Source organism: Bos indicus, chromosome 21, assembly GCF_029378745.1.
Source record: "Bos indicus isolate NIAB-ARS_2022 breed Sahiwal x Tharparkar chromosome 21, NIAB-ARS_B.indTharparkar_mat_pri_1.0, whole genome shotgun sequence".
Classification (NCBI taxonomy): domain Eukaryota; kingdom Metazoa; phylum Chordata; class Mammalia; order Artiodactyla; family Bovidae; genus Bos; species Bos indicus.
This window is the reverse complement of record NC_091780.1, coordinates 25,801,586-25,823,203: the sequence shown is the minus strand read 5'-3', so window position 1 is coordinate 25,823,203 and position 21,618 is coordinate 25,801,586. Positions and strand designations below refer to the sequence as shown.

Genomic DNA, 21,618 nt, shown 5'->3' with positions numbered 1-21,618 from the left:
CTAAAAAAAGACCCTGATGCTGGGAAAAGGCTCTGGTGCTGGGAAAGACTTAGGGCAAAAGGAGAAGGGTGAGGCAGAGCATGAGATGTTTGGATGGCATCACTGACTCAATGGACATGAGTTTGAGCAAACTCCAGGAGATAGTGTGGGACAGAGGAGCCTGGCAGGCTACAGTTCATGGGGTCACAAAGAGTCAGAGATGACTTAATAACTGAACAACAACACCTAAAAAATTAATTTAAAAAAAAAGAAAGAAAGACGCAAGTCTCTATGGTGCTCACACTCAGATTTTATTAGCCGGAGTCCCACCTCCGAGGAGATACACAGCCAGCCAAGGCACCCAGCTACCATCCTGTTCTTGCTTCCAGGGCCGATTCCAGGGCTCCCCTGGGGTGGGGTTTCTGCAAAGCCGCTTCAGGGCCTGGTTTCCACAGGTACAGAGAGCTCAAGGGAGGGAAGCCCAGACTCAGGGCCCAGTCTTCTCCACAGGGGAGAGGACACAGAAGCCAAATGAGCTGTGCGTCATAGAGCAAAGAGAGAGAGCCCTGAGCTGTGCCCTGGAGGCCAGGGCACTTGGGGTTCCTCCTGCTGGCCAGGCCACTGGATGGCGGCTTGCCTGCCCCCCACAGCAGGCAGTCCCTGCCTGGTCAGACCCTTTCTGCATTCACTGTTGCACATATAAGGCAGCTCAATGTCTCCTGCTAACTGGGCTCTATGAGCTCCAGCTGCTGGAGGACAAGGACCAAGCATCTGATTAGAAGGTGAGGTGACGGGGCATCCACCCTGGGGTACACCTACCAGCCCGCAGGAGCCTGAGGCCCAAGGGGGCTGCTCTGTCCCAGGGTGCAAGAGGCTTGGGAGCAGAGCACCCCAACTAGGAGTGGACCGTCCTGCTAATGGGCCGTTTCTCTGTGAAGAAGCTTTTTAGCAGTAGCACCTGGCTGAAGCTGACCACAAACAGGGCGATGGTCTCGCCAATGGACCAGTAAGAGACTCGGCTGTTGAGGTCTTCTGCGCGGGCCCGGTCCTGTGCCTCCCGGAGCCGGTAATGCTTCTGCGAGTCGATCACCGTCTTCAGAGCCTCATGGATGGTCACACAGGCGGACTCCATCTGGGCAGGAAGAGAAAAGTAGTCGCTGCTGACCCTCAGAAAAGAATGGAAACTGGCACACACAAAGCAAACTCGGTCATCAACATCCTACGTACTACTAAGTGCTAACAATGCTTCTGAGCTAAGGGTCTGACACGGTTTTATTCATAATAAGCCTAACTGAGGTTCAGAAAGGTCAAGTAACAGAGTCACAGAGCTAGGAGATGGCAGAAGTGTGAAAGTATCAGTCGCATCTCCGTCGTGTCCGACTCTTTGCGACCCATGCACTGTGGCCCTCCAGGCTTTTCTGTCCATGGGATTCTCCAGGCAAGAATACTGGAGTGGGTTGCCATTTTCTTCTCTTGGTGATCTTCCCAACCCAGGGATCAAACCTGGGTCTTCTGCATTGTAGGCAGATTCTTTATCATCTGAGCCACCAGGGAACCCGGATGTAAACTCAACTGTCAGGGCTGCTCCCAATGCAGAGGACCCGGGCTGAATCTCTGGTCAGGGAACTAGGTCCCACATGCCACAACTAAGATCTGGTGCAGGCAAATAAATAAATAAATAATATTTAAACTCAACTGTTCGAGTCCTTTGCTTTCAAACACTGCCCTGAGTTCTTTTTTTTTTTTTTCCCCTGAGCTCTTATTTAATACTTACCATATCCCTGACAGGCAAGGATCATTACCCCCAGTGCTAAGGAGGGCTGACTGATTGCTTACTGCATATATTAAAGAGGAAATTGAGTCTTAGAGAGGCTATGTGACTTGCCCAAGGTCACACAGCAAATTAATGGCAGGGCGTGGCGTAAATTCCAACTGCACTAGACTGTGAATCTACCCTGGTGGCCCAGATGGTAAAGAATCTGCCTGCAATGCAGAAGACTAGGGTTCAATTCCTGGGTCAGGAAGATCCCCTGAAGAAGGGAATGGCTACCCACTCCACTATTCTTGCCTTGGACAGAGGAGCCTGGCAGGCTATAGGCCATGGAGTCACAAAAGAGTCGTACATGATTGGGAGACTGACACCTTCACTTTATTTCTGAATCTACTGCTCATTCTATTACAAAACTGCTGCCTACACTTCTAGGCATACATACAAATACATGAAAACATACATTTCTCATGTACATAGACCCACACCAGCATACAAACAAGGGCAAAGACACAGACACGTGTGCCTGTCAGCACATACACATGCATATACTCACATGTAACACGTGCTACTTCACAACTTCCTTTACTTGCTACACTACCATGCATAGCAGGCAGATCTTTGACTATGTCCCCACCACCACTACCAGGGTCCTACCACTACCAAGGTCCCACCACTACCAACCCCAGGAAGCTGTGCATACAAGCTGTGACTATGACGATTATATGTCACACCTGAGACTGTCCAGGGAGCCTGAGAGCCCCTCAAAACAGGGAGCTTTCTCGACCTGACAGTGGAAGGAGAAGTCAGAGAGGCTGGACACAGGAGGATTCAGCCGCTGATGCTGGCTCTGAAGATGGAGAAGGTCACATGCAAGGAGCAGAGAAAGAACTCTAAGAGCAGAGAGCATGACCACCAACTGCAAGGAACTCAATTCCGCCAAGGACCTAAGTGAGTGTGAGACGCCCCAGAGCCTCCAGAGGACAGCCTGACCCCACCAGGATCTTGATTTCAGCCCCGAGAACTTGAGCAAAGCCTCTAGAACTGTGAGATAATAAATTGTTATTATTTTCAGCCATTTGCAGTAATTACTGATTCAGCAATGGAAAACTAAGACATTATGCCTGTGAAAGAACATGTCCTTACTCACTGGCAACCTCTAGAACATTCAAAACCTAGAAAACTCTATGGACAATGGGTTCCTGTGCTACAGAAGTTCATAAGCACCAGACAGACAACTGCTTCCCATACTGGAAAGGTGAACCGTTCATAAAGTTCAATGTAAGAAGCTAGAAGCTAAGGCTTCCCTGGTGGTCCAGTGGTTAAGACTTTGCGCTTACAACGCAGGGGGCCTGGATTCTATCCCTGGTCAGGGAACTAGATCCCACAGGCTGAAACTAAAGATCCTATTTGCTGTAACTAAGAACCAGCACAGTCGAAGAAATAATTTTTTTTTTTTTTTTTTTTTAAGACGAGTGGATCTGGGAGCCATTTAGAGACTTGGTAACAGGTCTCTAAAAATCAGTGGGATGAAATCAGTGGGATGGACAGAGATATACATATATGTGTATATCTGCATATGAATGGCCGTGTGTATATGCATACAGATGCATGTGTACATATATGTACACACACGTTCAATATATATAAATCCACACTTTACTTTTTAAATACAAGGGAAGGGTTCCTTGGCTTTCCAGGCTGGAGTTCCATCCTGTGTTTACCTCCACCGCACACTCATTCAGAAACTCAAGGTGTACATTTCATTCACTTGAACTGGGTGCTCCTGGGACCCCTGGGCCCTGGCCTGAGCATTCAGCAGTACAGGTTGATACCTCCACCCTCCTCCCAAAGTCCAGGGCCACTGGAGAAGGAGTGAGGTCGGGGTTGGCAGGGAGGAAGAGAGGCCGAGAAGGACACAGAAATCACAGGTGCAGACACCCCGGGCAGAAGACATGTCACATTGCCGTGGAAGGCATCATTTCAGAGGCTTGGTTCACATGTCCCCGGCCAGAGACCAGCACTGAGAGTCTCTGAAGAAGGCCCAAGACCTTTACAGCAACAACCTCAGACCTGATCAGTGATGGGAAGGAGGTCAGTCCTCAGAGGTAACAGAGCAAGAGGTGGTGCTCTACAGTCTTCCTGGCATCTGGAACCAGCAAACCCCTTCAGAAACTTAGCATGGGCCCCCAGAGACCAAGAGCAACTTGACACCAAGATCCACAGACACTGGGAGCAGCCCCTTACCGGAGAAACATCCCTCCTCCCCTTTCTCAGGGACCTGCCGTTGCCTAAGACGTTGCCTAAAACAACCTGTCTGTTTGCCTAAGACACCAATTCCGCTTGTTTCCACAAAGTTTCAGTTGGGCAGCCTGCTTCCTGCCCAGCAGGAAGCCAGCAGAGGCCCTTTTTTTGGCAAACAGCTCTGTTTGCCCAGGGCCAGGGGTCCCCAGCTCTCCCAGAGCCTGACTTTCACCCTGCTGAGACCTCCAGCCCTGCTAATTCCCAGTGTCCTGGAGCCTCACGGGGACGGCGGGCACTACTCCATCCTGACAGGTGGTCTCTGGAGACACTGACCAATCCTTCTGCCCCCAGGACCATCCCTTTCCTGCATCCCATGCCCACTCCCATCCTATCTCCACCACCTGCTGGTGCCCAGGTCTTCACTCTGTAACTGTCAGGAAATTCACTCAGCCTCACCTCTTCAGAGCCTCCAAAGATAAAAGCAAGTTCCCTACGTATGATCCTTCAAGTTGCAAACTTTCAAAGGTGTAAATGTGCATGCCATCAACATCAGGCGTGACAGTGCAGCTTACCCTCCATCTCCTATGCTGACAACCCTTCAGCTCTACCATCTCCCACCTCCTCTCCCTCCTCCAGTCAGTGACTCTTCTTGCCTGTTGACTCGATGCCAGCCCCTGTGTGCCAGCTGCTGTACTGTACTCCTGTACTTTTCAAGGTACTGTACTGTAGGATTAAAAATGTTTCCTTTATTTTTTGTGTTTGTGTTTTATGTATTATTTGTGTAAAGAGTATTATAAACCTATATAGATGACTGTGTTAGTTGGATACTTTGTTGGACTTAGGAACAAATTGGACTTATGAATGCATTCTCAGAACAAAACTTGTTTGTACATAGGAGACTTACTGTACTCAGTTCTTTAAATTCTTGAAGAACTCAAAGGGAGTGTCATGTGAGCTGGCCTCTGAGTAGAGTCAGGGAAACTTTAATCTTCCCTCGACCACCACTGAGGCAGCCCCGGACCTTGGACCTCTGTCAGAAGCCTCCAGCCTCCCCTAGGACCTGCCCAGACTCTAGGGATGCTGGGAGCGCTTCAAGCTTGGCCTCCCTCAGCAGGAACCCTGGCCCGTGTCCTCTGCTAGGAGCCCGGTCGTTCTGGAACTCAGGGTGAAGACAGTCCCTCCAGCCTGGGACTCGGTCACTCTGAATCCTGGTCTTTTCCCCTGAGGCTGATACTAGTCCCACAGCACACGGCCTCTGGCGTAGTGCTGACCTGGACGAAGCCTCATGGGAAGAGACACGACAGCTGCAGGCAGAGAGGGAATCTGTGCCGAGGAAAGTGAGAGCAAAGTTAAGAGCAGGGCCCAGGAGGAAAGTGATGCCCTGATACCTGCATCTGCTGTTCTCGCCACCTGGGGGGCCCTCCGTCCCCCATGCCAGACACGCTCCTGGACAAGCACTCACACTGTCGCCTGTGAGCTAAGACTCCCTGTGAAGACTTTCCCAAACCTCCTGAAGAGTCAGTTGGTCCCTTCCCTGAGAACCCTCACCCTTAAATCACAGCTCTGGGACTTCCCTTGTGGCTTAGTGGTAAAGAAGCCGCCTGCCAATGCAGGAGATGCGGGTTCAATCCCTAGTCTGGGAAGATCCCACATGCCATGGGGCAAACTAAGCCTGTGTGCCACAACTATTGAGCCTGTGCTCTAGGGCCCGGGAGCTGCAACTACTGAAGCCCCCTTGCCCTAGAGCCCAGGTTCTGCAACAAGAGAAGCCACTGCATTGAGAAGCTTGTGTACCACACCTAGAGAGTAGCCTCCTGCTTGCTGCAACTAGAGAAAAGTCCGAGCAGCAAGTAAGACACAGCACAACCAAAAATAAATAAATAAACAGAATTATTAAAAAGAAAAAACACAGCTCTGATCACAGCATCCTCCGGGCACAAATGCAGACGGAGCACATGCCCAGCATTAGCAAGTGAGCTTTGTCGGAGGCAGATACAGATACAACCCCACTCAGTCAGGGAGAGGGGACACAGGTACAGAAGTAGAAGGAAATGTCTCTTCTGCGTCTGGGCAGAAGGAAGGATGAGGTCCCCAGATGCAGAAGCAGCAAGTGCAATCTCTCCTGCAACAAAACGCAACCCTGAGGCTCCAGGAAAGAATGTCTCTAGTGCCCTAACCCACAAAGCCTATTCTCTACTGACTAAAGGGCCATACAGTCAAAGCTATGGTTCTTCCAATAGTGATGTACAGATGTGAGAGTTGGATCATAAAGAAGGCTGAGCGCCAAAGAATTGATGCTTTCGAATTGTGGTGCTGGAGAAGACTCTTGAGACCCTTGGAGAGCTTGTGCTCAGTCAATCCTAAAGGAAATCAACCCTGAATATTCACTGCAAGGACTGATGCTAAAGCTGAAGCTCCAATCCTTTGGCCACCTGATGCAAAGAGCCAACTCACAGGAAAAGACCCTGATGCTGGGAAAGACTGAGGGCAGGAGGAGAAAGGGGCGACAGACGATGAGATGGTTGGATGCACCACTGACTCAATGGACGTTTGCTCAATGAGCAAACTCTGGGAGATGGTGAAGGACAGGGGAGCCTGGCATATGCAGTCTACAGGGTTGCAAAGAGTCAGACACGACTGAGCAACTGAACAACAACTGCACTAACCCACAAAGCCTTTCCTCTACTGGTTTCTTTTCCACTGTTTCAAGAGGCAAATCTCTCAGCTCAGGTGGTGACAGTGATGAAGAATCTACCTGCCAATGCAGTCAAAGGAGGAGACGTGGGTTTGATCCTGGGTTGGAAAGATTCCCTGGAGGAGGAACTGGCAACCTGCTCCAGTATTCTTGCCTGGAGAATCCCATGGACAGAGCCTAGCGGGCTACAGTCCATGTGGTGGCAAAGAGTCCGACATGACTGAGCAACTGAGCACACACACAGCTCCTGGAAACTTACAAAATCTTCAGTACAGAAGCTATTTCATCAATGACCAACAGAACTCTTGAGAGGACAGGTTGTGAAAGCTCTTACACATAAAGACACACCCTGGGCTGGACTGTCTATCAGCACTCATGTTGCCAAGTTCAAACACAATGATGTCCAGCAGAACTCTCCACGCGTGGGCACCAGCCACTTGGGACTACTGAGCACTAGACAGATGTGTTGCTACAGAGCAAACAAGGAGGTGAATTTTAATTTTAATATTAATATGTCAATAGCCCTAAGCAGATAGTGTTACCGACTGCACAGTGCAGTACTAACCTCCAGCTGCTCAGAGAATAAACCCATCATCAAAGCCACAGAGGAATGGAGCCTGTGGTCACTTTGGAGGGCAGCCCAGAAGGTGACCTGGTCTCACCAGACACTCAGATGCTCTGGCTTCAGTTCTGGGACAGGTGCAGCCACAGATGGTCATTCCCGTCTTGGGAGCTTTCCTGGGTCCTGCCACTCAGTCGCTTGACAAATATTTGGTGAGCTCCTATTCTGTGCCACACTCCATGCACTGGGGTGCTGAGGGCCCAGGGGTAAATAACACAACAATTCCAGCCTGAGTCTGTGTCTGGGAGGGAGGAGCTTGAACAGTAGGAGGAGAGACTGATGGAGGAGGCTGAGGTTGATTATAGTTAACCGTGAGCCACGGGTGACACGGATGACTATCTGTCCTCCAAAACTGTCACTATTTCTGTTAGGATGTGGAGCTGTCACTAGGGGTCAACTGCCTAACAGGACTGTATATGCCAGCCTTCCTTCCATTCACCCAGACTGTCCACACGACTATTTCTCAACAATGAGATACGAGCAGGGGTAATGGTGTCACTTCTGAGCCAGGGCTTTTAAGAAGCAGGCGGGGCTTTCTCATTCTCTCCATTTTTTGGTGGCAAGATGACCAAAAAGGAGCCTGGTTTCCCAAGTCACTCCATGGAGGAGAGTCCTCCACCCACTCCCCCACTCTCCAGATTATTATTTGAGTGAGAATCAAAACTCCCATTGTGTTAAGCCATTGATATTTGGGGTTTACTTGTGATAGCAGCTTGTGTTACCTTAACTGATACACCACAGAAAGCAGGACTTTGTCTTTCTGACGCAGATGCATTGAAGGAGCAGAGAGGCACGTATTGTGTGTGCTTTGACAGCGGTGCTGTGTCAGACTGAATGGGAACGTGGGAATACCAGAAGAAAGTACTGCAGGGACACAGTTAAAGAATGGAGAGGAAGACCAGAAGGGGAACCAGAAAGAAGAACCATAACGTCTTCTAGGACTATCTGTGAACACACGGGCAGAGCAAATACTGTGGCTTCAGACAAGGAGGTGGGTGGCTGGTGACTGTTCATCAGCCAAGACCGGGAGGAATAGGCTTGTGGGGGCAGGGTGGAGGAGGGGGTTCATCTCAGACTGTTGGTGCTGATGTCCACTCACCTGGGTGAGAGCTGTGACTCTGTTCCCCATGTCTGGGAGAATGGGGGGCTCGTCGCCCACTTGAAAGTCAAAGTAGACAGTTTTGTGAGAGAAGGTGGAGAACTCATTGCTGAAGCAAAACTGATACACGCCCTTGACCTCGGCCTTGTGCGTGAAGCTGTCATACTGTTTCTTGGTTTCACTGTAGATGGTGTTCCCCAGAGGGTCTTTCATAAAGCAGTCAACATCGTAGTGGCCTCCAGTGATGACCTGACAACCATAAAAGAGACCCACAGGCCGTTTTTTACCAGGGGGCAACCACCACTTACCAAATGCCAACTGGGCACTGTGATTAGATGTCACAAACATTGTTTTCATTTAGTCTTCACAACCTTCTAAAGCAGGTGCCATGACACTCCCCAATTCACAGAGGATGAGTCTGAGGCTGAGAGAGTTGAAGTGAACTGTTCACATCACACAGCGTGAAAGTAACAAGGCTAAGACTTGGATCCATGTCTGACTGACTCCAAAAGTTTTGCTCTGCAAGAGTGCAAAGAGCCATGGGATTTCCCTGGTGGTCCAGTGGTTAAGATTTTGCCTTCCTGGATACACGTATATGTATAGCTGAGTCCCTTCACTGTTCACCTGAAACTACCACAACATTGTTAATTGGCTATACTCTAATATAAAATAAAAAGTTTTTTTAAAAAGACTTTGCTTTCCAATGCAGGGAGTGCAGGTTCGATCCATGGTGAGGGAGCTAAGATACCACATGCCTAACAGCCAAACAACCAAAACACAAAACAGAAGCAACATTGTAACAAATTCAATAGACTTTAAAAATGGTCCACATCAAAAAAACAAAAAAAAAATCTTAAAAGAAAAAAAGGGTGCAAAGAGCTTAATCCTCTCCACTTTACAGAAGAGGAAACTGAGGCTCTGGAGGTTTATATTATTGCAGATGAAATGCAAGAGGAAGGCAAATACAGATCGAAGCCTTCACAGAATCAGTGACTACCAGAGGAGTCATTTGTTCAAACTGTACCATAGGAACGATAAGATCTGCTAAAGGCAGAATCACAGGGATGGCCAATGACTAGAACTAGGGTCCATCAAAGAACACGGTCAAAGGCCTCCATCCGTTTCCAGACGTTAATATTTCCTTTTGTACAGATGGAAGAAATTGCTTTGTGATCAGTGAGATTCCTAATGCTGGACATGTATAGACTTATGCTGAGCCCATAACAGCGGTTTCTGACCTAGCACGGACCTGATGACCTCTCAGGGCCCTCCAGCCTCACAACAGTCTTTCTGTTTTCAAATACTTATTTATTGCCCTGCATTGTGTCTTCATTGCATCCCACAGGATCTTTCATTGTGGCACACAGGATTAGTTGTTCTGCAGCATGTAGGATCTTACTTTCCTGACCAGGGATTGAACCCATGTCCCCTACACTGCAAGGCAGATTCTTAACCCCTGGACCACCAGGGAAGTCCCACAAGGATCATTTTTTTTTGACAACTGTATCTGGGTGACCCCTGTTTACCCAGTTGCAGTTTGCACACTGTCCACAAATGTGAAAGTAACGAGATGAATGACTCAGAGGCCAGGACACAGGATGCTGTCCCCATGCACAGCCTCTTTTAGTGGTTTTGGTCAGAGAGGGCCCATCACACTGCCTACCCTCCCTTTTGCTACCCGTGCCACTTCCCTTCTGTAATGCCTGCCAGTATGTGTCCACGATCAGACGCCTGTCCGGATATCTGGGTAGGATTGCCTAAACTCAGATCTGCAGCTCTCTAACTCAAGACCTACCTGTTCCCAACCGCCACCCTCCCCCCTTCCCCCGCCCCCGCCCCCCCCCCCCCCCCCCCCCCCCACCCCGCCACACCCCAACAGCGAGCCATGAGAACTCTCACAGCAGCCAAGAGTGCAGGAGCTTGGAGCTTTTCTGAGCCATATGGCAGTAGCCACAACACCACTCCTTGTAAAAACTGCCAGGCTGAAAGCCCGAGCGGACTCCTTTCCAAAGCACCCTCGCTCCCCCTAACTATGACTTCAAACGCTGGAGAGAGGCGGAAAAATAAAACCACGAACCCATTTCCTCTCGCTGCCATTTTCCAGTACAGGCGGGCACAAAGCTGTCCAAAAAACGTTGGGACAGACAGCCTGGTGCCATAGATGGCGTTCTGTAGAGTCAACGCGCTCTCAGGTCATTCAGATCAACTCCCCAGGAAGCCGGAGCCGCCCGGGCATCCCCATCCTGGGCATGCACCTGCGGTGCTACCTCCCTGGCTAGTCGGTCCGTCTCGGGTGGGCTCTGACTTCCTTGTCTCTGGTCATTCCCGCCTCCCTCTGCAGCCTCTTTGGCTAATTCCAGCCACTACAGCCGGGGGCGCACAAGTGACCACTGAAGACCTGGAAGCGGGAGAGAGAGGAGGCGCCAGGTCTCACCTGGTAGTCTAGGGAGAACTTCACGCCCTGCTCCACCTCCTCGTGGAAGCACTGCTTGGCGTTGTCCGGCAGCTCGAAGGTGAGCTCGGCGCCGCGCGGCCGCTCTGCCTGGAGCAGCAGCAGCAGCAGCAGCAGCAGCGGCAGCGCGGAGACGGAGCGCGGGACCACGCCACCCATGATGCTCCCGGACCAGTCCGGCAGGTCGCGGCTCGGGCTACGGTCTGCACGGGCGGGGCGGCAGCTGCTGGACCCAGAGAAGGTGCAGCACAGACGTGGCGCGAGCCGGCGCCGCGCTTCCGGGCCCGCGGTTCAGAGCGCAGCCGCGCGCTCGGGGGTGGGCCCGGGACGCGAGCCAGGGAGCACCGCTGCGCCTGCGCGCTGGCTGGGCTGGGGAAGGGGACACTCCCCCTTCGCTGCCCCGCCCCGCTTTTCTGCTGGAGCATCTCAGCGAAGGCGAGGCGAGGTCCCCACCGCCAGCGCGCATCTCCTCAAAGCACACTGTACTTGCATCCCCAGTAGGCATGGTTCTGCACCCTCTGGGTCCTGCAGGGTTGAGTGTTTCCCGGAGTCGGCCCAGGTGCACGCAGTCCATACTGTCTGGCTGCAGGAACACGAAGCCCGTGAGGTTTTACAGGGTACACTCAGTTTTTGACTGGTTCTGGAGAAAGTCTCCTGGTCTACAAATGGGTGTACCCAAACTTGCTATAACGCAGTAGTTAGGAAGGCTAGATGAAAGAAGAGATGGAAACTCTGCTAAGTCGCTTCAGTCGTGTCCGACTCTGTGCAACCCCAGAGACGGCAGCCCACCAGGCTCCCCCGTCCCTGGGATTCTCCAGGCAAGAATACTGGAGTGGGTTGCCATTTCCTGAGAACCCAATTAACACCCCTCTTTTTCATTCCCACCCTCTTCCCAAGGTGAAAAAGTGTGCCTTGGGTCAGGATGGATGGTGAGAGTAAGTAGAAACCCCACAATTACATCTACTCCGGGGAAAACCTACAGGTGTGCTCATACTCAAAGCTTCACGAAGCTTCGTGAACATGGGAACACAAGTCTCTTGCTCAGGGGTTTCAGGTTCACTTTGGTTGTCAGGATAAGTGGAAGGTTCTTCTGGGACAAAACAATCATTGTTTTCTTTCCTTTTGACTTCTCAAAAGCGCTGGAAGCAGTTAAATTAATTTACTGCCTTATCTATTACCATTGACCTGAGAAGCTATTTTGTATAATCATCACTATAGCGTTTTATAGTATACTCAGTATAATCAGGTAAGACAAAGAGAAAACCCACTGATTTTAGTTTCACTACTCAGTGAAAGGGGGCTTCCCAGGTGGCTCCGTGGTAAAGAATCCGCCTGTAATGCAGAAGACTCGGGTTTGAGCCCTGGGTCAGGAAGATTCTCCGGAGGAGGTCATGTCAACCCATTCCAGCATTCTTGCCTAGAGAATCCCATGGACGGAAGGGCCTGGCAGGCTACAGTCCATAGGGTCAAAAAGAGTTGGATACGACTAAAGCAACTGAGTACACACTCAGTAAAGAATTTTTTTCAGAAGATTGTTGGTTGACCTGTATCTTAATTTTAGCAAAGACTTTTACTGCCCATATAGGTCTCCACGTAGATAAGACCAGCTGTCCTGTCACTGGACATATTTGGACTTCCCTGGTGGCTCAGACAGTAAAGAATCTGCCTGCAGTGATGGAGACATGGGTTCGATCCCTGGGTTGGGAAGATCCCCTGGAGAAGGGAATGGCTATCCACTCCATTATTCTTACCTGGGAAATTCCCATGGACAGAGGAGTCTGGCAGGCTATAGTGCATGAGGTTGCAAAGAGTCAAACATGACTAAGTGACTAACACTACTTTTTAGGATGCTAACATATCAATATGTGAAAGCAGTCTGTTGACTGAAATAATGTGCATGCATGATGTAATTGTTAATATTTACTGGCTCTGTACTGGACTTGGCAAAGTGTATAGTGTGCTTTGAGGCTCCTGTCCTGTCCTGTTAAACATTATTTTTTAGTAACTGGTAGAAAATGTGGACGTAGTAATCATCAGATTTAGAGGCACCAAGTGGAGAAACATGACAAATATAAGACCAAGATTACCTTGGCCAGCTCAGAGTATTCAGCCAAGACTAACAAAAAGAAATCTCACCAGGTTAAATGTTAAATCCTAAATTAATTCAAGAAAACACCTGCATAGTCTCAGGAGCAAGAAACTTGGCTTGGTAGTAGCTCAAGTCAGGGTATATGAAGACAGATAATCAACAGTTAGCTGAATATAAGACAATGGAAACAGAAGAACTAAAAAAGAATCCCTGTCTTGGGCTGGGTGACTAAAAGAACAGCATTGTTTTAGCACCTATTGTGTGGAAGTTACTATTACTGAAAGGAACTGCCTGCGCTGTAACAGGCAATGATCAGATCATAGCTATTGTTCTAAGAGGGACATTAATAAAATAGGGAGTATAGGAAGTAATTAGGAGGGAAGCAGTATAATAAATTGCTGGGAAGGCTTCTCAAATGAGGTAAAATCAAAGGAAACAGGATTTAACCTGGAAGAGTAGAAAGTAAGAAGGAAGAGAGTATTAGCTTTAAAAGTTTGCATAATAGCGGTCCAGTGGTTAAGATTCCACGCTGCAGGGGGCATGGGTTCAATCCCACGGTCAGGGAACTAAGAGCCCATATACTGTGTTGTTTGTTTGGTCACTAAGTTGCGTCCAGCTCTTTTTTGATTCCATGGACTGTAGCCCACCAGGCTCCTCTAGCAAGAGTACTGGAGTGGGTTGCCATTTCCTCCTCCAGGGGATCTTCCCAACCCAGGGATCAAACCCACATCTCCTGCATTGGCAGGTGGGTTCTTTACCACTGAGGCACAGAGGAAGCCCCCTGTAGGCTTGATGATTTCCTAGATGATATGGCAGGCTCAGGGCAGCCTCCCAAGAGAGCCAAGTCAGAGACAACTTGGCCCTTCTCCCTCTGCCATCCCCACCCACCCCCACTACATTCCAGAATTTGCCCAGTATCACTTTTAACACATTCTGGTGATCAAAGCAAGTCCCAGGGCCAGCCCAGAGTCAAGGTGAAGAAATGGACTCTGTAGACTTAAAAAGAATATTCGAGCTGTGTTTTATTTGGTGGGAATTTTTAGGACTTCAAGCCTGGAGGCAGCATTGCAAGAAATTCTGAGAGAACAGCTCCAAGGAGACCAGGTGGGGAGCCAGGTTATACAGAAGATTTGCAACAAAGGGAAGGTACTCAGAACATCAGAGGAAAGAAAGATCAGATATTCCAAGGGAAGGAGTTTAGTGCTTTTCTGTATATGAGAAGATGCAGGAATCTGGGCTCACTGAAATCATTCGTTTGTGTGTACCTTAGCTATCTAGAGCCAGTATCCTGTGTTTTCTCATCATGAGCTTCCTCAGGGCTCATCATGGGGCATGGCTGCAGTCTGATGGCTGCTATATTGCAGGTATTCTCTCCTTCTTAAGTCCTGTCAGGGCTGACCAGCTCACCATTGGTGGTGGCTGCATTGGCTGGTGACTATGACATCCTTGTTTACTGATACTGCAGGAAATGTTCCATTTCTCAACTCCATCCGTCTCTGGATTGGAGGAGCTGCAGAGTCACATTCAAAGGAGGAGCATACTAGGTTGGCAGGAATCTGTGGTCATGACACAATCTACCATAGTACTCAAATTCACTCAACTTGTTAATGGCTAAGCCAGTAATTGAAACTAGGTCTGCCTGATTCTAAAGGCCACATGCTTTTCACCACACAAACACACACACACAACTCTACCCATTCCTTGGGGTACATCTGTCTTGCATGTTGCATCTGCTGAAACTTGGGCAAACCATCAATCTGACATTGAGGTATATTTCAACTCAATATAAGAAATGACTTCCTGACAACTAGAGCTTTCCATAAATTGATGAGTAGAGATAATGGATTTTTTTCATTGCTTAAAATATTCAAGCAGAGACTGTATAAATAGCCTGGGATGTTGTAGAGAAGATTCATGAACTGAGTGATGGAGTGTAATGGCTGAGGACCTCCAAGCCACTTTCAGTGCTTGTGTTCCATGATGTGTGGTAGAAGGTTCCAAAATAGGATAACTTGGAAAACAAAAGCAAAACTATTACCTGTCCACTTTCACAGCTGAATTGTCTAAAGGCCCCTAAAAACAGAAAGTTAAAAATGGGTATCTTAATACTCAGAAAAAGCATGATAAAGTGCAGTGTCCATTCATGATTTAAAAAAAAAAAAAAAAGAGCCCTGGTAGCTCAGCTGGTAAAGAATCCACATGCAACGCAGGAGACCCCAATTTGATTCCTGGGTCGGGAAGGACGTTCCCCTGGAGAAGGGATAGTCTACCCACTCCAGTATTTTGGGGCTTCCCTGGTGGCTCAGATGGTGAAGAATCCGCCTGCAATGTGGGAGACCTGGGTTCGATCCCTGGGTTGGGAAGATCCTCTAGAGGAGGGCATGGCAACCTACTCCAGTATTCTTGCCTGAAGAATCCACATGGACAGAGGAACGTGGGGGGCTATAGTCCATGGGGTCACAAAGAGTCAGACACAACTGAGTGACTAAGGACAGCACAGCAGATCAAAAATAATTGATAATTCCTTAATGTCATAAAATGTCTATTAAAAAATGAGAGCCCACCTCATGGTTAACAAGTAAACATTAAAGTCTTTCCCTTTGAAACTGGCAATAAAACATAAACTATCACCACTGCTATTCAATATTGTTCCAGAAATTCTTGACAGTAAAATAAGGCAAGATAAGGAAATAAAAGGATCAGAATAGGAAATATGAAAGTCAGAACATGAGGGGCACCCAAGGGGAACTCGGGAATGTTACCACTGTGACTCTTTGTTGAATTGCACACTTGTGTTCTGTACATGTATTTTATTTCACAATTTAAAAGGTTTTAAAAGTGTCCTATAAAGATATAGGCTTTATAAAGTGAATCCGTCTGTGCCCTGAAGCAGGCTTTTTATTTTGTTTTTAATTGGAGGGTAGTTGCTTTACAATGTTGTGTTGCTTTCTGCTGTACACTAAAGTCCATCAGCCATAAGTATATGTATGTCCCCGCCCTCTTGAACCTTCCTCCCACCCTCCGTCCCATTCCACCCTCCAGACTATCACAGAGCATCAGGTTAGGCTCCCTGTTTTATACAGCAACTTCTCACTAGTTATCTGTTTTACACATGGTGATTTATATATTTCAATGCTACTCTCAATTCATCCCACCTTCTCCTTCCCCGCTGTGTCCACAGGTCTCTTCCCTATGTCTGAAGCAGGATTTTTATTTGTTCCATGCCACAGGAGCACACTCCACAACTTGCTCTTAGGATTTTGAAAGAAAATCAGTTTTTATCCATGCCTCATACATGTAATTGATGGTGAGGAAAGAAAGCAATATAGTCGCTATGGACTGACTGAGGCAAATAGAAAGTTTGCAAACCACATGCGCTGCCGTGGAGCTGTGACCATACCAGGCTTTCCGCAGACAAACCAGAGAAGGTGACACACACTGCCCTCCGTGAGAGGCCAGCCTGCCTCCCATCACAGCACCCGGAGGGCTGGGTATTCCCCCTCTTTCTGCTTGTAGGTCCCAAGACATGTGGGCATGTGACCCAGGCTCTGCCAGCCAGCCAGTCTTGCATCCGATGTGAGGGGGTGTCTAAAGGCATAGGTTATTGATGGCAGTGGTAGGATGGAGACTCCTGGGGAGTGAGAACAAGTGCCCAGGAGCAGAAGTTCACCCTGAGAGGAAGCTTACCATGGCATAATTTTGGCGGTGCATTTGGCCACTTAGCCTTTCTTAAGTCTTAACCCCTTTTGTGAGTCAATTTCCACTCTTCTCATTGTTTCTATAGAGTGTGAGATTTTTAAAAAAAATTTTTTTAATTTTATTTTATTTTTTAACTTTACAAAACTGAAGTGGAATGGGACCAGATTTTTCATTACCTTTGGGCAGCTAGAAAGCTATAGGATTCAACTAAAAGGTTAAGACAGAATAGGAAGGGGACTTTCCTGATGGTCCTGTGGTTAAGAATCCGCCTGCCAATTCAGGGGAAAAGGGTTCGATCCCTGGTTAGTGAAGATGCCACATGCCAAGGGGTAACTAAGCCCGTTCACCACAACTACTGAGCCTGTGTTCTAGAGCTGGGGAGCTGCAACAGCTGAGCCCACATGCTGCAACTAAATGAAGTTTAGTTTAGTTGCACAGCAATTTGGTTTAGTCGCACAACAATAAAAGCCACTGCAACAAGAAGCCCACACTCTTGCCTCAGCTAGAGAAAGCCAGCAAGTAACAAAACAGACCTAGAGCAGTCGAAAATAAATAATCTTTTTATAAAAAAGAGGAATGGGAAAGGGAAATTCTACAAAGTACTTATGAAGGCAACACTTAGAGTAAAATAATCTCTATATGATTATCAATAGACCACTCTGAAATTATGTGCTGTGGAAACATAGAATCAGGAGAATGCTTTGAAATAGCTTTTGTCAAATTTCTTTGTGTTTATAGTACAGAAGAGACACGTACACTGATCCCACTCCCAGCTCGTTTTCCTCAGTTAATATCATGGCCCTACCCAATGACAAAGTGAATGGGAAGATATGTCCCCCATGTGTCCAGAAGGAGAGGAGGACTGAATATAGGTGAATACTATTCATAGCTGTTGCATTACAGTCAATAATGATAATAAAAAAAAAACACAACAAAGACTTACAGTTTTTAGTTAAGGTGGGTTAGATAATTTGAACTTAAGTTCCCCCTGAAGACAACAGCTTTAAATGTTTTCTAGAAAGCATCAAAGAACTGACAAAATTGGAAAGAATTATCAAGGGACAACAGCCCACTGGAGAGGGAAGTGGTCCCAAATGCTGCTTTTCCCATGAGGGCCTTTGCCAGTTCTGAAAATGTTTAATTTGAATATTTACAGTCACACCGGGAGAGTGGACAGAAAACAGAGGCTGAAGGAGGGTGTTGGGGGCACATGATGTCACTTTCTAGCTTAGAAACTGCAGGGTATTACCCACACCAACCACATGCAGTTGGCTTCACAGAAATATCACAGTCCCTCTTGATCCTGATTATCCCAGTGGGTCCTGCGCATCACCTCTGTTCTAGTCTCTATTTGGAGCCCACGTGCTCTGACAGTCATTTCCCATTCTGACTTTGCTTGTGTTGTTCATATGCCTGGGAGGCTCTGCCAGCTCCCTTTAGGGACCTTGCTGCTCACACCATCCACAAAACATCTACCGTCTTATGATGAGTCCATGTGGCTGAGCCACAAGGTGCCCAGCTATTTGGTCAGACATCATTCCAGGTATTTCTGTAACAGGTGTTTGGATGAAATTAATCCTAAGGTCGCTGCAGTTTGAATAGAGCCAGTTGCCCTCCAGAATGTGAGTCGACCTTGTTGAGTCAGTCAAAGGCCTGAATAGACCAAATGGCTGACCTTCCCCTGCATGAGAGGCATTTTCCATCAGATTGCTCTAGGACGTGAATTGGAGCATCAGCTCTGCTGTTTGTCCAGCCTGCCAGCCCACCCTGCAGGTTTTGGACTTGACCCAAGCTTTCACAATTCAATTCCTTATAATAAGGCTTTAGATAGAGAGACAGTTCATATATATACTTCATGTATATCATATATGGGCCTCCCAGGTGGCACAGTGGTAAAGAATCTGCCTACCAGTGCAGGAGACACTGGAGAATCCCTGGGTTGGGAAGATCCCCTGGAGAAGGAAATAGCAGCTCGCTTCAGTATTCTTGCCTGGGGAATCCCATGAACAGAGGAGCCTGGCAGGGTCGCAAAGTCGCAGAGCCCAAGGGATCGCAAAGAGTCCGACACGACTGAGCACACACACACACATCATATATATCCTATTTATTCCATACCTGTATACTATATATAGTATATATAATTCCATGTGTATGTGTGTATAATATCCTATTGGTTCTCCTCTGGAGAACCCAACTAATCACAGTCTGTGTTGTCTTACTGTCTCACTTTATATAGTCATTCTTTAATTCTCCTGTATCAGGGGAGCTCCTTATGGGTCTTGGCTAAAAATTGAGGTGTAATTGATATATGACAACCCGCATCTGTTTAAAGTGTACAGTTTGATGAGTTTTCACATGTACACGCCTGTGAAATCGACGTAATCACGACAGTGAATCCACCTCCCCCATAGTTGCCTCCTTCCCTTTGTGATCCCTCCCTCCATGCCTCCCCAACCTTCCCATTCATTCCCATAACCACTGATTTGCTTTCTGTCTCTACATTCATTAGCATATTCTAGAATTTTATACAGCTGAAATCATACAAAAGCACTGTTTTTAGTAGAGCTTCTCAAACTCAGCACAGTTATCTTAGGATGCATTCACGCCGTTGTGTATGTCAGTTATTTAGTCGATAAGTCGTGTCCAACTCTCTTGTGACCCCATGAACTCCTATATAGCCCACCAGGCTTCTCTGTCCATGGAATTTCTCAGGCAAGAATACTGGAGTGGGTTGCCATTGCCTTCTCCAGGGGATCTTCCCGACCCAGGGATTCCCCAGTGTCTCCTGAATTGGCAGGCGGATTCTTTACCACTGAGCTTCCAGGGAAGCAATGTATGTCAGTAGTTCATTCCTCTTTATTACTGAGCAGTATTCTAGTCCACATATCCAAGGGTTTATTTCTGATCTCTCTAATGGGTTCTCTCCAACTCTGTTGTTCTTTTTCAAAATTGTATTGGCTCTTGGAGGTCCTTTGCATTTCCAAGTGAATTTTGTTTTATTTTTTATATTTTGTTACAGTGCAAAGAATCATTAAGGTTGCCAATAGAAGTATAGGTACTTATCAACTGACCTTTTTTTTTTTTTTTGCCGAGCAGCATGCGAGATCTTAGTTCCCTGAGCAGGGATCAAACCTGGGCCACCGCAGTGGAAGCTCAGAGTCTTAACCGCTGGACTGTTAAGTAGTCCCTCCAACTGAATTTTAGAATCAGTTTTTTAATTTCTATAAAAATGTCTGCAGAAGTTAGCTTTAACCACATACATGGGCAGCTGATTTTTTACAAAGGTACAAAGGCAATGTAGTGGAGAAATGACAGCTTTTCCAACAAATGATGCTGGAAAAATTAGATATTCATATGCAAAAAAAAATACTTGTTTTAAAGAACTTGGATCCATATTTCATACCAAATACCAAAATAATTGAATTGTATACTTAAATTTAAAACAAAAAGGTATGAAACTTTGTAAAACAGAAGAAACAGGGACATCCCTGGTGGGCCAATGGTTAAGAATCCACCTTCCAATGCAAGGGACACGGGTTTGATCCCTGGTTGGAGAACTAAGATCCCACGTGCTGAGGGGCAGCTAAGCCCACACTCCGCAACTAGAGAGCCAATGTGCCAGAAACTAAGCTCTTGCAAGTTCCACTCGAGGGACTCCAACCTTCTGAGCCCCCTATCAATCCTGGGAATGCACTCCCTCCCTCAAGGCAGGCCTTGTGCCTCATCACGCCCCCCTCCCTCACCACTTCTTTTTCTTCTCCACCATGGAAATCCCTCCTAATCTCTTCTTGAAGGAGCTGGAAACAATATTGGCTTGCCTTTCCTGCAGATAGAAGGGGGACAAAGACATGCTGAAAAGAGTCCTTTTCTTCAAGGTTTTTTTTTCTTAAAAATCTTAAGATTTTTAAAATTTAAAAATGAGGACCATTTTTAAAGTCTATTGAATTTGTTACAGTATTTTTTATGTTTTGGTTTTTTGGCTGTGAAGCATGTGGGAATCTTAGCTTCCTGACCAGGGATCACCCCCACACCTCCTGCATTAGAAGGCAGAGTCTTAACCACTGGACCCCCAGGGAAGCCCCCCTTTTTTGGTTAAATGTAGTATAAGCCTGACAGCTGGCTTTTCTTCTGTAATGCAAGTGCCTGACTTTGTTTTTGATGGTTGAGGGCCTCTATCTCAAAGATGGCTTTCTCCCTAGATACATTGCCAGCCACACAGGACTGAATAAAGGACCTGGTCATGCTCCCCCCAACTTTGTTTTAGAGATCTCTGTTGACTGACTATTTGGGCCTCCCTTTTTTTTCTCTCTTTTCACACTTTAAATTCCTGCTGTTACAAGTCTTTTGTTTGTTTGTTTTTCGGAGTAGGTGCGGGAGGATTATTGGGGGGGCGTTGGAGGTTTTTTGGCTGTGCTTTTCAGCATGTGGGATCTTAGTTCCTCAACCAGGGATTGAACCCGTGCCTCCTGCAGTGGAAGCTCAGAGTCTTAACCACTGGGCAGCCACGGGAGTCCCTCACTCTTACATTTCAAATTCACTAATAAAGAGCGAGCCTGCGAAACCTTAGGTCCTCAGCTTGGACCCCAATAAAAGCAGACCTCAAGGCCTGGGCCCTCTGACTACCCACAGCCTCACTGTATGACTCCAGGTATGCCATGTAATTTTCAGAACCTTTTCAAAAAAAGCAGCAAAATTCTTTTTCCCCAAAGTTTCCTAATGATTATTGTAGATGACTTCTTGCAGCCACAATGAGAACCACAAGGGCTGGTCTTGTCATAACATTGGTTTAGGCTGAGATGGGCATGAAACAATAGTGTTTATTTCAACCATCTAGGGAAGAACCTCTGGGTAAGGTTTGGAACTCTCCAGGGAATCAGGAAGTCTGGATGAAATCTGAATCACAGAATGCTGGAGTATAAGAGATAAGAGAGACCATCCAGCTGGTTCATTTGATACTTACTACCTACTACC

At 47.5% G+C, this 21,618-nt stretch overlaps 1 protein-coding gene across 1 annotated transcript; it reads right to left on the bottom strand.

Moving 5' to 3' along the window:
- Positions 1-269: 269 nt before the first annotated feature.
- Positions 270-11,152, bottom strand: TMED3 (transmembrane p24 trafficking protein 3). Its single transcript, XM_070775239.1, has 3 exons — positions 10,842-11,152; positions 8,408-8,656; positions 270-1,111 (listed from the first exon to the last, which is right to left on the bottom strand). Exons 1-3 carry the CDS (start codon positions 11,016-11,018, stop codon positions 875-877), a joined length of 663 nt encoding a protein of 220 aa, XP_070631340.1. The 5' UTR covers positions 11,019-11,152; the 3' UTR covers positions 270-874.
- Between the last annotated feature and the right edge of the window lie 10,466 nt (positions 11,153-21,618).

Bases quoted from the DNA above. Each gene is read 5' to 3' on its own strand.
- TMED3 (XM_070775239.1), bottom strand. From the start codon at position 11,018: ATGGGTGGCGTGGTCCCGCGCTCCGTCTCCGCGCTGCCGCTGCTGCTG. The intron at 8,657-10,841 runs GTGAGACCTGGC...TATGGTTGTCAG, and splicing joins AGTTCTCCCTAGACTACCAG to GTCATCACTGGAGGCCACTA. The intron at 1,112-8,407 runs GTGAGTGGACAT...CTTCCTGCCCAG, and splicing joins GAGTCACAGCTCTCACCCAG to ATGGAGTCCGCCTGTGTGAC.